Source organism: Nansenia antarctica, assembly GCF_963989245.1.
Source record: "Nansenia antarctica genome assembly, chromosome: 1".
NCBI classification, from domain to species: Eukaryota; Metazoa; Chordata; class Actinopteri; order Argentiniformes; family Microstomatidae; genus Nansenia; species Nansenia antarctica.
The window spans coordinates 5,287,077-5,304,576 of record NC_137674.1 but is presented as its reverse complement, the minus strand read 5'-3'; the positions used below and the strand labels follow the sequence as shown (position 1 = coordinate 5,304,576).

The following is a 17,500-nucleotide window of genomic DNA, read 5'->3' as shown; positions in this document are numbered from 1 at the left end:
TTGGATTAAAAGCGTCTGCTAAATGGCAAAATTAATTAATTAATTAATCTCTGGTTTCCCCAATCCAATGTTCTGAATATTTAATATAAGTTACTTGTATGGTTGGTTTTGGTTGTTTGGTTGTTCTTTATATCATACAACTCTCTTGTAATATACACAGTGGATCAACATCCTATTACGGTACATACCTTTATAAAATGTTATAATGTATGATCTAGATTCTAGACATTGCTGGACCATACCCATAACCATTTCCAAGTCTTGACAGATACACAACAATGTTAATGCAACGTCAGTTTTTAAAAGAAAATGCCCTTTTCCACTACCTATCTCAGCCATTATACCGAATGCCAGGCAAACAGTTTCTGGGATCGATCTTTGGCTCCTCGTCCTGATACAACTCTGTATTGTGACACCCCCTAATCTCACTAATACCAATCGAATACCAAATAATAGAGAGCAATCCTGCAGCCTGCCAACAGCCTGGTGCTCTCACGGTCGTCCACTACATCAGGTTTATTCACCAACCATTTGCCCTGTGTGCCTCATTCTAGTTCTCTCTTTTGCTGTTCCGTGATTTCATGTGGATTACATCACAAAGCAGCTCTTTACAACAGGTTTGTGGACCCTCTGTGTGACTGAATCAGCCAGCTGAGCCCTGATGCTGTCTTTAACAGGGTGCGACCCGCCTCAACAGTTCTGTAGAGTTCTTAGTATTGCAGCAGGGCTGGACTGGCCATCTGGCATACCGGGCATTTGCCCGGTGGGCCGCGGCAGTTTTGGGCCGAGCCGACCGGCAAAATAAAAACAAATCAAAAAAATATTTTAATTTTTTATTTAATTTTTTTTACCAGCCGGCCCGGCCAAAAGCTACCATCGAACGGCCCATAAATCGAAAGCTACCATTGAACGGCCCATAAATCAGGGACAGTGGCCCATTGGTCAATTTTCTATACAGACACTGGGCTGGCCCAATCAACAGAGAGAAGGGGGGGGGGTGTCAGGGGTCACGCACGCACGCAGCACCAGACCTCCGTCTCAGTTTCGCGGTAGTTTTGGGCCGAGCCGGCCGGCAAAATAAATTTAGTTAGCCTGGATAGTTACTAGATAGATACTGAGAGAGATGGAGCGCAAAAGCACACTAAAACGGAAGGGAGGCTGGGAAAAACTTAGGGAGAAAAACAAAAAGAAACTCGAGGCAGATGCTGCCAAATGTGTAAACATTAGGGACATGTTTGCTGCACCCTCAAGTTTACCACAGCAGCAACAGGTTGAAGAGGAGGCTGGCAGGGAGGAGCGGGAGCAGGGTACAGATACAGAGGGTTAGGTTAGGGGAATAAAAGGCCCTGCTTGCCCGAAGGCTCGCAGAATGCACGGGCACACTAATCTTTTAGTTTTTTTCTCTACTTTCAGATCTTTGTTCAGATTATGTCGTCGACCATCCATAATCCAAGGATCTCCGGCTTCAGAATTTCAGTACGTAAGCACCCATTTTAACTGTATTTTTTATAGGCCAGGGCCTAATTTTTGTCCCAGTCCAGCCCTGTATTGCAGTGTACAAAACATGAGACTGTTGAGCTTATTAACACACAGAAAAGGCACTGATACTTGTTACCTTGTTTCCTTGGGAGCCTATTGGGTCTATGGAACCTTTTTGAGGTATCCTTATAGATATTGATAGACCAAGAAAAACAACAACAGTCAAAAAAACAGAGCACATACTGTACTGCTGTAGTTCTGCAGGGGCGTATGCAACCCTATTCACTTCCTGTCTCTGGCTCCTATATTTATCAATGGCTAATCGTAGAGAGAGCTTAATGTTTCCTGGTCATTAGCATTACGGCTAAAAGCTCCTCATGCCTAACCCTCTGTGCTGTGGGGTGGAGTCCCGGGGGACCTAGCATGATGGATCACAGTGAGCTATATCTACAGTACTGATAGCTTTAAACACAACGCCTACTGATGTAATGCATTGCATGATTTAGGAAAATGCAATGTTGTGCCAATTGCACTATAGCCCACAGCGGTGAACTGCTTATACAGTAAGCAAAGACAGGGAAAACATGGTTCATGGTCTCCATGGTCTCTCCTAGAGTCTCTCCGCTGTCGGACTGGATTTTCTGTGTCACGGCCTGAGCGGGAGATACAGTAACATGAGAGATGTTTACCTGATCCTATCAAATGGAAGAGACATCTTTTTAATGAATCCTCCCTTTACGCCGGCAAAGCGATTATCCTAACCGAACGAACAATACCATGACAACGAAAATATGAACAAGCTGTCTGGAGATAAACACAGCGACATTGTATTGGAGATCCCAAATAAGAGTAAACCTAGCTTATTTTAGATTGTTGAGCGTGATAAAACACATTATTTTGTGATATTTAAATAATGAACACTATTCAATTGTATTACAGTGGCAGAGCGAGTTTGACAGCCATATATCAGTAGGCTTTTTACAGCGCTGCACGCTTGTTTGTGTGTCTCCAAAACAACGAGTGACATCCTGCCTCACCAGCATATTTAGACATATCCTTTCCTACACAGTATACATTCACATGGTGGCACGAAGGTGGTTGTCTGGAAGACTGCGTTCCAGTGCTATAGCTGTGCCGAGTCCTTTTGTAAATGGATTAGTTGCTATTAAGCCGCCAGGCCTGATAAATTAGGATTTATAAAGATTATTACAAAATACTTATGCCTCCTAATTCTTGTGATTGAATTTGTGAATCATATTTAATTATTACTAGGATTATGGCAAAAGGTACATGCCTGGGATTTGAAGAGCTGTTGGTGTTTTGTTCAGTTTGACTGAATGCATTGGGGTTCCCTTGTGGCGGTGCTAGACTGCGGTCTCTATGCAGCCTGTGTGACTATAATCAAGCGGTGGGGCGATTTCCCTAAAGAAAACAGGACTGACGGTATCAAAAAATCCCCCACAACCTTAAGGCTTGAAGACAAATGGATGGTGTGTGATGTTAATTGCCTATTAACGCCCTCTAGTGTAAGAATCTAATTATCTTTTGTCCATCTTATTGGAGAAGGCTATAATTGTTTCAGTATTACACATCCAAAGGGGCTGAAACTGCAGAACAGCAAGATAATGGCTCCTTAAACAAGTTTCCCTCAAAGAAAACATTCTTTAAAAAACCCAGCTTCATCCTGTATTCATTTCCCCAAAGAGGAACCAAGAATGAATGAAAATAAACACACACACACACACGAGCATGCAAGCACGGGCACGCACACACACACGCACACACACACACACACACACACACGGGCACGCGCATGCACGCACGCACACACACACACACACACACACACACACACACACACACACACACACACACACACACACTCACACACACACACACTCACACACACACACACACACACACACACACTCACACTCACACTCACACTCACACTCACACTCACACTCACACTCACACTCACACTCACATTCACACTCACACTCACACTCACACTCACACTCACACTCACACTCACACTTACACTCACATTCACACTCACACTCACACTCACACTCACACTCACACTCTCACACAAATTTACTGGAAGTAACACATGCTCCCATACCGGCATCGGTGTCGGCACTCAGATTCTTGTTTCTGGAATTCTGAGAAGGAGGTGTGTTGTCTGAAAAAAGAAAATGGACACGACGGACATGAACATGACTTAATCAATATCAATTGTCATTGTGACACTTTTCTTTTGGTTATCGACAACTATGATCGCATATAGCATGAAAGGGTTAGGGGTACTTTATGCCACGTGGTCCCACGTGGTCCTCATGTGAGGAGTGGTTAGAGTAAAGGCTGTTTTTGGGGGAAAGCTAAACTCGGCCCATTTAACACTGATTATTCTGCCATTTTTCTGTCTTCATTCGCTGGGCTGCCTGAGCCTGAGGGCTAACTCTATGGATGTTATGTTGTTTCAATTCATACCTGCCTGACAAAAAGTACTCCTCTGAGAGAGACTAAGAAGAATGAGAGGCTCTTAGGCCAACCCCAGAGGATTCTGGGACAGGAGCACCATTCCATGTGAGGAAGGCAGTCATTTGATTCCTTTGACTGAGGTCCAGCCAGCGTCGAATCAGACCCAGGCTGATAGAGCAGTATGAAAGGCCAGAGCTTGGCACCAGCAGCACAGACAGCCACCAAATGGGCTAAACAGGGCAAGACTTGGATGGAGGGACGGGGAGAAGCGACAACAATAACGTGGGAATTCTTTTCTGATAGATAATTGCAGTTGCAGTATGCTCTGTTCATATCTAGACAGTAGTTCGCTTTTCTAGACACTCAGAGACGCTTTACAAACTGAAAAGACAGAGTAGTAATAATAAAAAGAAACCAAAAATATAAATAAAAGAAAGTGTAGGGGCCTAATTAAGGTAGTGCTAGGGACACATGGGAAGGGGAGGGGGAGAGGGTTAACTGGTGAAGGCAAGCTTGAAGAGGTGGGTTTTGAGGGTCTGTTTAAATGTTGGGAGGGTGTTGGCCTGTCTGATGTAGGTGGTGAGGAAGTAGGAAGTAGTAAGACCTCTCTGGCATATGTATTACCTCTTTTCCAAAGAGTCTCTGTGATCTATGCATTCTGTGCACTTTGGGTCACTCCAGAGTATCACATTTTATGGCATGCTTAGAAATCGTTCATTTTATGTTCACGAAAAAAGGAATCTCGTCGGAAACACACGTGCGTATAATTGGTAAGTCATGTGGCTGGATTTAGGGTCGCAAACATTTTGATAGCAACCAGGGTTCCAAATCTCTGGTAATCTTACTTCCACTTCCTCTGATGAACAGTAAAAACCCACAGCACCTCTCGGCATAGCTGGTTGCACACGTCAGATAGTCACGGCCCTTTCTTTTAACACACAGAGCTGTAATGTACTTTATGACCGTGACTACTTCTCTTCTTAACAAAATGTCTCTTAGTCAATTAGGGAACGGAACAATGACATGCCTTTTCCTCTGTGAACGTGACAGAATACACAATACACCAGTGACTTACATCCCCATTTGGATTCTGTCACTGCTTATACAGGACATCTGCACAGAGGCAAACATGTCAATAGTTTATCTTGATAACCAGTATCTCTGATTTACAGCCACGGTGTCAAGATGCCAGAGATAAAAGGAGATAACAGCCTTGTGCGCTGACTGTTACAACCGGTGCTTGCGTCACAGTGATGCTGCAGAGGGATGCTGTTCAGCTGTTTCTTTGTCACTCTCTTTAGGAGGTCTGAAGGCAGCGTGTTGATAAGCCGGATGAAGGGATGGGGTGTTGTGAATTAGCTGTGGATATAAGCTCTTGTAATGCAATGTACCTGACATGAAGTATTTTTACCCGGGAGATGTGTCAGTGTTCAGGAATTTCATCTGTTACAACTGAATAAACACATTTCATATCCCCACCTCGAATGTATCACATAGTAAGCTCTAGTACTGTCACTTTCTGTGTTGAGGATGTGTTCATGTGAAAAGCCAAGGCTTGAATGTCAGTCATTGTCACGCACCTTCCCTCTGCTGTCCCTCAGCCACCTTCTTGGTCACATCATCCTCTGTTGGAGATAACAAGAGATAAACAAAAGATTAAAACACAGCAATTTCACAAAACACTACCTACGAGTATAACATCGAGACTCATCATACAGTTGGCTGTCTCTCAGTGATCATAAGGAGTTACAGTATATAGATGGACTGCACTTATATAGAGCCTTATTCCAAAGTGCTTGGTACAATGGCCTCTCGTTCACACACACATTCCCGGCAAGCTACCATGCAAGGCGCCGGCCCCGCTCATTGGGAGCGATTTGGGGGTTCAGTGTCTTGCCCGAGGACACCTCGACACGTGGCCCGCCGGAGATTGAACCACCGAACCGCCGACCTTGCGGTCATTAGACGCCAGCGAATGGGACACTGGAAATGGTATTTATCAGATAAAACACATGGATTGAACACACACATGAAGGCTCTATCGTCCCTTTCTCCATAACACACTCTGCTAGTGTACACCAGAGTGTCTCACCCGGGGCCGCTCACCCCTCCTCAGCTCTCCATTAGTCAGCCATGAGGGTCGTGAGTTATTACACAAAGCGAAGGGGGCTCACACTCACAACACATTCTTTTTCAATTAGGTGTACTCTTGTGGTCCCGACGCAAATGATATAAAACCCTCCCGTTTCCATAAATCACTTGGATTTCAGGGAACCCTTTACTTACTACTTGTAACCTCCTCCAGGAACACTGCTCTTTTCAAAAGTAAACCTTTGATTTCATTGCTCTGTTAATTCTATTGTATAACGTGTCGGCTACAAAGTCAACCAGAGGCGATTCTGGGTGGATGTGTTAGACATGATCTTGTATAGTATGGAGAGGAGGGGGTAGAGTTTGATTCTGGGTGAGAAGTATGTATGCCCACAGCAGCCATTGTCTTCAACACACACTCTTACAAGCCATGCCGTTGCTGTGTGTGTGTGTGTGCGTGCGTGTGTGCGTGCGTGTGTGCGTGCGCACGCACTTGGTTAGCGAACGGAGGCAAGCGATAGCTTTGATAAACGCTGTTGTCATCTATTCTGTAGAAGTGTAACCATCAACGCTCCCTCTGGATCCCGCGACAGGCTTTTCTTTTGTATAACACTGAATAAAAGAGTACAGTGCATTAATCTAACCCTGCTTGAGGAGACAAAAGAACGGCCAGCCGGCTGATACCGTGGCAACAATGGCGCGCGGACGGAGTTACAGTACAATATGCTACCGCTCCAGCCCCCCCCCCGCCACACACTATCACATCACAACCAGGTCCAAAACAGAACAGTTGATTAGTTGTTAAACACACAATTCTATCTACCGGTTACCGGTGGAGTGTGACCGAGCTTGTAGAAAGACTTGAACAAAGACTCGAGCAGAATTCAGATCGTCCTCATCGCTGAGCCTCAAACCCCTTCTCCTTCTACCTCCGGGCTAGCTCTTCTCATGGATGCAGATCAGCAGAAAAAAGTTTCTGTCCCAAGGCCTCACGTAGAGCTATACTCATGGGTTTTTGATTGATTGAAAACTTTATTAGAAGATTTGCAGAAGTAGGTACATGAAAGTACATATTACATACAAGGTCAACTAACAGGATAAAAACCCAAGAAAGCCACTGGCTTATTTCAATTGGGGTCCTTGATTCTCAATTCATCGGGTGTTAGGAGGTAGCGGGGGGGTATGGTGCTTGGGGGAGGGAGATGTTGTGCAAGGGTGCTTGAATAGATAGCATGCTAACCCACCATCTGGGGGAGGCCTGGGAAATGTGAAAACGGCAGCAGAGAAGTAAATATCTCAGAAATCTATGAAAGCAAGATTCTGGGTGCGGAGAAATAGTGGATCGTCTTTTGGTGTGTGTTTGGTGAGTGTTCTGTTGATACGGTGTGACACCAACCACAGCACGGTCCTTTCAATCGCGCTGAGAGAGGCCTCAGCCAGTCACAGTGGGGGGTTCTCTCTCCTGCAGCATAAAGATGAACCAAATAAGTACCATGTAAATAAGCAGATATTAGGAAGTCAATGGAAGAGTGGAGTAGCCCCCCCCCCCCGCTAAACGACAGGCTGCTGCGTTCGTAGCTTCAGATGTGGCTGATCGAGGAGAATAGGAGACAGACCCCCAGCCTGTGGGCACCCACCCAGATCGTATTAGTGTAGCACCGCACCCAGAATCAATTTCAACATGCTTTCACTCCAAACTACAGCTGCAGGGGACTATGCTCACAAATAATACCACAATGTACTGTACCCAAAGGCACGATATGAAATCTTACTCGATGAATTAATTTGAAAACCTAATCATATCGTGTCAAATGATTAATGACATCAATTAGGTAGTATGTATTAATCAACTGAATGGTTTTACTCATCAATGGATTTCATTTTTCAATTAACCCTACTGATTTCTAATTATATTACTATACCAGATCCTCTACAGTACTGTATAGGCCTGGTCCTTCTGGATTCAGTATATTGTAGTTGGCCAGTTCTTAATTAATTTAAAGTACAGTACATGCTCACAGACACAGTAACAGACAACATATAGATTATAGTACATCTCACCACGGTACAGTGTGTAGTTACCTCACAACATCAGAGACATTAGAGAGAATAAGCTGATGCAAGCTCCTGTAATTGACCCTAAAGCCCCTTCAGAAGATGCGCTTTGTGTGTGTCTGCCGGAGAGTCCTAGACTTCATTGAACATCTATGGCTTTAACAATTGATGGGAGTGTTGAAGTGCTCCTCCAACTGATGCTCCTATGACAACCATTTGTTTCTCTATAAGAACTTCATCTTCTATAGCAATAGAACCAGCAGCTCATCCAGTGGATGGATCGTTATGGCTAAACACAGCCTACGCCTATTCTTCATGTGAGAGTAAATGTGAGCATGTACTATATTTCCCTCTAAAACGGGTGCATCCTTTCCAATCCCAAATGTTTTCTAATTTGTGTGCATGAGGCAGCGCAGACTGCTCCTGCAGTGGTTCAGTCTGATCTTGGCTTTCTCATATCAACAGCTTGAGGGGAGGCACATTGTAATAAAACAATTTCCTGTATGCAAATGCCCTGTTTACATGTTCCTGCTCCATTCATTGTCACTTGACAGATAAAAACGATATGAGGAATATGAGGGAAACCAGCACATTCACAGTCAAATTGGAAATGGTGAAAAAGACACAAAGAAAGCTATTGAACCTGTTTCCCTGTCTAGACACGCAGTACAGTAATGATGTTGGTCAGATAACCTGTCAGAGCCACAATCCCTACCTCGCTGCCTTGCAACACGACATTACAGAACAACGACTCACTCACAACCACACAACCGTGGCCGACAACAACAGGGTGAGAATGTGGAGAGTGGGACGGCAGCGTGAAAACAAGTGCGGAGGTAAGGGAGGGAGAATGCGTGGGTGAGGGAATGTGAGCGCTGCAGGTATATAAAGTTTGACTGAGTGCGGGTGAGTAAGAAAGGAGAAGTGAGAGAGTGCAGGTGAGTAAGAAAATGAGAAGAGAGAGAGAAGCGTGTGAGAAGATGCTCTGTGGTACAGCCCGGGCTCAGTGGGCTCAGCTCAGCGTGGCGTAGTCAGGTGGTGTTGCTGTGTTGCTCTGTACAGATTCACAAGATGGACTGGCTGTCTCCAACCGCGATGATGATGAGGTGTTATGACGGAACTCGAGCTACAGTAGGACTCGGTTATTTCAACACATTACCACCAACACTATCAGGGACACCTGCAGAGCTAACTCGGAGCCTCAGATTCACACTCCTCATTCTGTTCTGAGTGTTTTTCGCACTCTGGGATTAAGGATTATGTCACCGCCATGCCAATGAACCTACCTCTCTTTCTCTCTCCAGTACTGTCTGTTTACTTCTTTCGTAATCATTACAAGGCCACGGCCAACCATAATGGAGAAAGATGTACTCTGTGCAAGCAGTGCCTTTCATGTTCACTAGTCTGTAATCATTACACTACTGAAAATGTGTTCAAGCGTAGAGATATAACAATGTACTCAGGTATCTGACTCTGAAGCCTGTAACAGGAAAGGGATTGGAAGGTCTCCCGCATTAGACACACACTGAAAGCTCAGAGCAGGTGAAAGGGAACAGACCTTAGGAGCAGGAATGTGACACCTATATAGCCACTTAGTCTGGGCGGAAGAAAATAAATGAAACTTGCCTACAGCGCACACTCACACTCGCCACTCTCAGTGTCCCAGGAGGGAGTGACAAAGGTAGGATTAACCTCAGAGGTCAAAGGGCACATCGAAGGCAAGACTGGGTGATGAGAAAAAGCACACAGTGTGGCACTGCTGCTGACGCCGCCAAGCCCTTCTCTAAAAAGTCCTCAATTTAATATTTCTCCTCATAACTTCAACCTCTCAGACCCTCATTAGTGGCTCGTTCCATGTCAATAAACAATTGTTTCAAGAGGAGTCCGCATATGAGACGTTTTCCCTCAACAGCACCACGTTCACATTTCTCTCCCACCTCAGTCATGACGATGTAGTCATCGGTAGCACTTGTAAACTCTGTCAGTGATAACTGGGAAAAACAACAGCTCCAGAATCTCATCTCACAACACTAATATGATGAGATGGGTTCTGGGAGCACAAGGGGCAGGCGATATAATTACAGTCTCTCTGGTGAATGCAATCTTTCAGCTCAGATTTGGGACACAGGGGGGTGGGATGACGGGAGCAAAGGGGGAACAAAACCCTCTCCACATGGGAGAACGAAGACGAGGGCCTGCGAGTCGGTATTCCGTTGGGGGAGGAGGGGAGGAGGGGAAAAAAGGGAAAAAATGGGAGATAATGCTAGCCTCGTGGTGCAGCCATGCTCTTTCATATCCCCAGCTCTTTAGCTCAATCCTCCGTGGGGCCCTGTCAGAGCCTCTCCTCCTGGGCTAAGGGACGAGACAGAGACGGAGGATGGTGGGGGGGGGGGGGGGGGGGCAGAGAGACTGGGAGCAGCAGAACATAATGTGTGTTTGTTTATCTATCATGTGGGTGAGACAGCCCTGCCTGCTGAAGATTCTTTCCCTGGGAGAGCCATGCCCTTTTCAGCAGTGCCTGTCTGTCTGTCTGCCTGGCTGGCTGGCTGTCTGTCTGTCTGCCTGGCTGGCTGTCTGGCTGTCTGTCTGGCTGTCTGTCTGTCTGTCTGAGCCCACAGGGGCCACTCTGGTTGGATGTTGACACCCCATCCCTCACACACAGACACACAGACACACAGACACACAGACAGGATGAGGAGCCCTGAAAGAAGGACAGGCAGCCTGGCCCTATTCCCTGGCATATCTCTCTCACAAGGATAATCCCCTAGAATTGTCTAAAAAGAAACACAACTAACACTACACTTACACAACACTGCACTGTAATAATAAACCTTGGGACCATGGGACCTCAAAAGTATCCAAAGTCTAAATGACGTGATATCCCCATGTAGATTTCATTGTAAGAGTAGGGAACATCAAAATAGTGAAAATAACACCGCTCATCCGTGATCAGACTCCGCTGAGGTGCTGGAACTGAATGAGTATCAATATAGTGCAAAATAACAGCATCCGCACACTCGAACACTGTTCAAAAAAACGTTGTTTTCGGTCATAGACCTTCTTCAGGCATCTGGAGTCAGGGATCATGCATCAAGAGTAGGGAACATGACACACAACCAAACCGAGACAGTACCTTGGAAGATATGAGACATCTTCTCCTTGTAGATCTTGAAATCAGTCTCCAGGAAGACACAGAATATGACGCGTGTGATCTGCATGAGAACAAAACAGAAGAGAAAGAATCCATTATTGCAATTGCACATTTTCACATTTGTCTCCATCGGGGAACTGCAGATGACAAAAGAGTTAAATGGACAAGTGATGATCCAATGATAGTTGTCTCCGCTAGGGAGACAGAATCATAGCCAAAGCACAATTCAGAAATCCAATTATCCTCCCCATCCTCATTCAGGACCACACAAACTTGTCCCGCAGAGAGCACTTTTAGTGAACATTACAATAAATTACATCAGATAGCTAGCCTGGGATGGGAGCATTTCGTAGATTTTAGAAGTGTACAATTATTTCACTAAGCCTACTCTACAGCACAGAGAAATGTGTGAAATTTCACCCGTGATATTCAAATGTTTGTGAAAACAAAGAGACACAGAACTCTACAGAGTCTACAGAGAAACTACTATCTGAAATCCCCATTATACAGTACGGGTCATCACTAGTTATTTTGGCATTATTCATAATTCAAGTGGTATACTCGAAATGTAACATGCTCTACTCCATTCTAACTGCTCTCTAGATGTTCATTCTCCTTGTGCCTCATTGTTGGTTTGAGAATGTTGGAGAATGTTGGAGAATGTTGGAGATCTTTTTCTTCATATTACGCAGCTTAATAACAAGTCAAGAGCCAAACCAAACTTACTGAACTGAATACATGACCTGAAATATTTTCTGCTCAAATGCACAATACGGTTTATGGAATTGTAATCTGACACTGGCTCCAATCGACCTCCTTACAACATCCCCCTCTGTACAGCAGGCATAAAATACACAAACATTACATATTCAATTAACTACAATCTTTTACACATTACTCTGCAATATTCATGCCATTTCCCTTTATCTCTGCACGCCACACACAAGCCCTCGGTGACAAGCTTCATTAGTTTCCCCCACGTCCATGGCATTTCACCAGTTGCCTCTTGTGATAGCACGAACGAGAAAGATGTTGTGTTATCCTGTCTATTCAGGGAACATTTCGACACCGATCCTCTCCTCCTCCCACCCTCCGCCCTCCTCTGAGTGGTGCCGTAGGTGTGCAGGGCTCTTCCACTGTGAGGGAGATGCATTACACAGTACTGTAGGACAGCAGATAATCGCTACACTGAATATGGCAATTTTACACAACAGCCGTAATGATATTACCCAACTAGCCCCTCCATATCTGTAATGGCGGTGTTACGTTCAGATAAAGAGACCTCCAGCTTTCTGCCCCAGCGCCACACAAGGATCTGATTCAAAGAGGCACCCTTCTGCTGCTCAGACAGCGATACATCTGTGGTGACTGTTTCCTCCTTAGTCACCGCGACTGTTGAACTGTAAAGCTTTAGTTGACTCGTGATACCAACACCGACGACTTCTGTACGTTGCAATCATTTGTTTACTTTATTATAAAAACATGATACACTACAAAGTTTCGCGTGTGGCAACACGGTCAAAGACTGTGTGCTCACCAGTTCAATCAGTAACACCTGTAGCCTACTGGTGAGCTCACCTATATACCTGTGCACTCCTATGCCCTCGCCACTCAGTGGTCAACAGTAAACATGACATCCAGCACAGACATAATGGCTGCAACAACATCTATTAATAGTTTATGGTCTATGCTTTGGAGCAAATGTTAAGAGTTGAGAATGAAGAAGGGTAATTCTATTTAAAAAAAAAAGTGATGTCTAGAGGGGCTTTGTTCATAAAATGTAGGCTCACTCTATCACCCCCTCACCCCAGTGGAAAATTAAAGAAAGCTTTAAGACTCCATTGAAGTCATAGGCTCGCTGACAAACAGATCGTGTGCAAAGTGATAACACGCCAAGATAGTGCATGCATATGAATGCTAGAAGGCCACAGGACAGCAGCTTCCAATGAATTCCCATTACTCTTTTATGGCGCCCCATTTTAAGACTGAGTGCCCACTGTGAAACAGGAGGAATCATAAATTCATGCCTTGCATGAAAACATAGACACACACACGCACGCACGCACGCACGCACGCACGCACGCACACACACACACACACACACACACACACACACACACACACACACACACACACACACACACACATATATACACACACACACATATATACACACACACACACACACACACATATACTGTATATATGTATATGTATATATGGATTTTATGTTGCTCATTAAATGACGGTCTTCCTCCTCTGGTCTGATATGAGAGAGGCTGTTAGAAGTCTCTTAGGTGAGTCATGGCGCAGACACACAAATCTAAGTCCTTGACATGTGGACCTGAGGGAAAGAAGACAGAAAGGAAATATGCTCTTTCTCTCTGTCTGTGTGTTGAGAGTAGGGGTGGGCATCGACGATCGATAATTGATCGATAATTGATCGATAAGGATCTTGGTCGATCACAAAATAAAACATTTGGTCGATCACCCAAAAAAAAAAAAAAAAAAAAAAAAAATTGGGATCGACCAAATGTTTTATTTTGTGATCGACCAAGATCCTTATCGATCAATTATCGATCGTCGATGCCCACCCCTAGTTGAGAGGCAGGAGATGAGGAAGGGAACAGAGAGACTCCATCACAGGTTAGATACATACTGTAGACCTGTGATGAATAGCTGCAGGAACAGCATGCAAAATCAAAACTGAAACCCTGGTCAAGGATACCCATTGACAAACTGTCATTAATAATAATAATAATAATAATAATAATAATAATAATAATAATAATAATAATTGTTCTAAACTTGTCAGTGAATTGTTGGAATTTGGTATTTTATGCTCTAGGCAAGGGGTCTGCCATAGACGGCGACCCTGGAGCAATTAGGGGTTCAGTGCCTTGCTCAATGACAGCTTGACACGTGGCCAGCCGGGGTTCGAACACCCTGCGATCATTATATGCCGGCTCTACCTCCTGAGCCACCGCCGCCCCAACCAAAGGGTAACTGTATGTTCTTTACAATATGAAAGGAGGTAGACTTACTTCAAAGCTGTATCAGTAAGACATTCTAGAATATGAAAATAAAACCCAATATGTTATGACCACGCTCATAAGTCACAAGAAATCGTGAGGAGTTTACACATGGTCAAATACCTGAGGCGATGACTCGAGTCTACATGTCGCTAACTATGCATGTGAGCATTAGACATTAGACACAGTACAATCACAAAGGAATTGACGAAATGGCGAGGCTCCAGGCTCATTCAACTGTAAATAGTTGAACACTGTAACACATTGAAATCAAGGCTGGCGCCACCCAAATCCATCGACATCATGCTCCTTCTTAAAACTTAAGAGTCACAAAGTCAACCAGGGAAGGCTTATCTCCTGCTAGCACACATGCTGTCTGCACACTGACAGAGAATATGGAGGACAACCATGACTCTGTTTCATGCCAACAATCAGATGGCTCCAGTTATATTTGGAAGAAAACTCAAGGCAATGTTTTCAAGGCTTGTGCCTGTAAATGCTCACATTATGCCAAATCCCAAAAGTCGAGGAATAAAGGTCTTTGAAAAAAAACTGTCTGTTTGATCATGTAGTAAGTGCATTTCTCTTGCCTGGGGATCTGCAGCATCGTACCTAAGGGCGACCTCCCCTTGAGTACTGACCTCTCCACACAGACAGACCTCCGTGCTAATGATCCCTTTGTATTAAATACAGTACTTCAAGACATAAACTACTGAACTTAAATTAATATCGTAATGAATATCAAATATTATTTTAGGATCATTTATTATGACATTTTGTTTTTGATTCAATTTTCTTGGATACTTAGAGCAAACCAGGTCAAGGCTGTTGTTGTTGGTTTGGTAATGAACTAGCCTATATTCCTGACTCTGAGTTTTACCGATAGTAATGGCATTATGGCAGGGATAGAAGAGGATCTTGTTGCTCCTCCTTGTGAGGAGGTTTTGGATCATTGCACTAAAGATCAGCTTCTGAAAATGTATGACGTTGGTCTAAGTGGTCTTGGTGATTAACGTAAAGGACGTTTAAACGTTTAAAGGCTGTTGGTTAAATTGCTGTTGGTATGTGTGTCAATCTGGCTCTGATATTAGCCTCCCCAGTGCCTCCCCAGCCATTGACCTCACCGCACGTCACGGCTGTACAGGTATTAGCCAACGCTAACTTGACTCCAGTACTTCAAATTACAGCCCCAGCATCCGGTCCTGATCATCTTCATAGTGCTAAGGTAGTTATTAGGGTGAGGTAGGAGGGAACGCATAATGTGTTGGGTGTGCGTCCTGCGGAAGCCAAGGTTGGGGAAGTTAATGGAAGACTAATTAGAAAGCTGGGATCACTGCATGCTAGCCAGCCTGGTCATTACTCATCCCTGATTGGACGGCCATTGCCAAAGGGGGAGAGCGAGATGATTGGTCCCCTGATTGCAGGTAGGAGGGGTAGCGGGCTTCACAGAAACGTGTGCTGCACAATAAGGTTTGGACTAGTCTACCCGCCCAGTTACTCATTGGGCTGTGCTATGGTGGAGAGCTGCATGGCCACCACAGGGGGAAGTATGTTTCCTGACATAGATATACTACATAGACATACAAAACAATTGATTAAGTCATATAAAAGTGTCTCCCAATTCCATTGCATTTCCTGCATGCTGCAGATTTGTTTTGATTTTCGAGTTATATGTATAACGTATTTATGTCTGTATATACTGTATATGTATGCATGTATGTATGTATGTATGTATGTATATCCACTGTATGAGTTTGCGAATCATCACCACCCAAATGCCTAATGATGTTGGCAGGTAAAGCAGGTAGTACTGTATGTCTCAATACAATCGTTCCATCAATATTACCTGTCGAACACTTTCTCTATCTAGCCTAATCAATTCAACACCAAAGCTCCTTTGTCGTTAATGAGTTCTGAATAGGCCTATACGATACGACCGAAACTAATTAAAATCCTAATGCCAAGGGTTCAACCTGACTACCTACGCTTCTAAAACTCATTTACATGTCACTCGTGATGTGAGGACGAGTAGCTCTCTGAAAGGCCTGCACTCTGCGTCAGCAACAGTCAGCCTGACATTGTCGCCGACGCAACAAACGCTTCAATAAAAATGAAACAACCCACAAAAAACACCCCAAAGTTTCCTGTTGACATTTCCACTTGTTTTCTCGCTCATGAATTATGTATTTAAAAAAAAAAAAATGTGTGTATCTCAGGCCCATCTTTGCAGGTGGAGGGCTCACCAGGTGCCCCAACCTCCTTCTGGCGGGGCTAACAGATGAGCTGTCATGGCCGGGCACCCATGCTCATAATTGCATTGGGGGCGCTGCCAGCAGAGTCAGACGTGCAGGCTCTGCATGCACACTTTGCTACTTGCATTTCCTTCTTGATTCTGTCACAAACAATAATAGGGACGGGTTCCCTAGATCGTCACCTCCAGCTGGAGCTCTGCACCAGGCAAGGCTGTGAGTCGCCCTGGTCGTGGAGTTATGTTGAAAGGTCATGTGAGAAAACCACGGTAATTAATGGTTCCGTCCACATTTATACTTGTCGGTAATCGGTGAGAATTAACACTAGAACAGCCGTGCCTTTTTACCTACTACAAGAGACGCCCCTCTTTAGAATGTAAATGTGCTATTTACACACAACGACCACTAGTTGGCCCGCTTGTAAATTAGCCTGCTTCCTACATGGAAAAAACTGCAAAATAGCTTCATATTAGCTTATCCTGAAGTGATTTTGAAAATGTAAGGATACTGGGTGGTAGAACACACATATCTATTGTAAAGTGCTTTGAGTTGCATTTAATGTACGAAAGGCGCTATATAAATAAAGCTTTACTTACTTACTTACTTATCTAGGAAAAGCCATCAAAAAGGAGGGTGCTGAAATTTGATTGAGTGCAAATATATAACATGTTTTTTTACTCACAGGTGTGACCCCTCGTGGCTAATTAAGTGTTAAAAGAACGACCATGCCGCAATATATACTGTACAATAGGCAAAGGTATGCAACATGTAACACATTACGCATACAATTCATAAATGTACGGTGGCAACAAGGCAGCTGTTTGTGCTTGATTAAATAATTCCAGTCAGAGATGAGTAGCCATAAAGCAAAGCCTGGGTCGGGTGTCATCTAGGAAATCAGCGAGCTCGCGTCTCCTTTGTTGTTAGCAGCATAGGCAGCGGGCCCGTGGGGAGGCAGG

General features: G+C 44.4%; 1 protein-coding gene across 4 annotated transcripts in view; it reads right to left on the bottom strand.

The window, feature by feature from the left end:
* The window catches only part of macrod2 (mono-ADP ribosylhydrolase 2), a 540,574-nt gene that overhangs the window by 31,449 nt on the left and 491,625 nt on the right, over positions 1 to 17,500 (bottom strand). For 3 of the 4 annotated variants that reach the window (XM_080536433.1, XM_080536435.1, XM_080536434.1), the window contains exons 9-11: positions 11,243 to 11,321; positions 5,544 to 5,588; positions 3,605 to 3,664 (exon numbers count right to left, since the gene is read on the bottom strand). In XM_080536433.1, coding sequence (XP_080392559.1) covers positions 3,605 to 3,664; positions 5,544 to 5,588; positions 11,243 to 11,321 — 184 coding nt within the window. The remainder of the gene's footprint in view (positions 1 to 3,604; positions 3,665 to 5,543; positions 5,589 to 11,242; positions 11,322 to 17,500) is intronic. The other variant, XM_080536436.1, reaches the window with a different exon arrangement.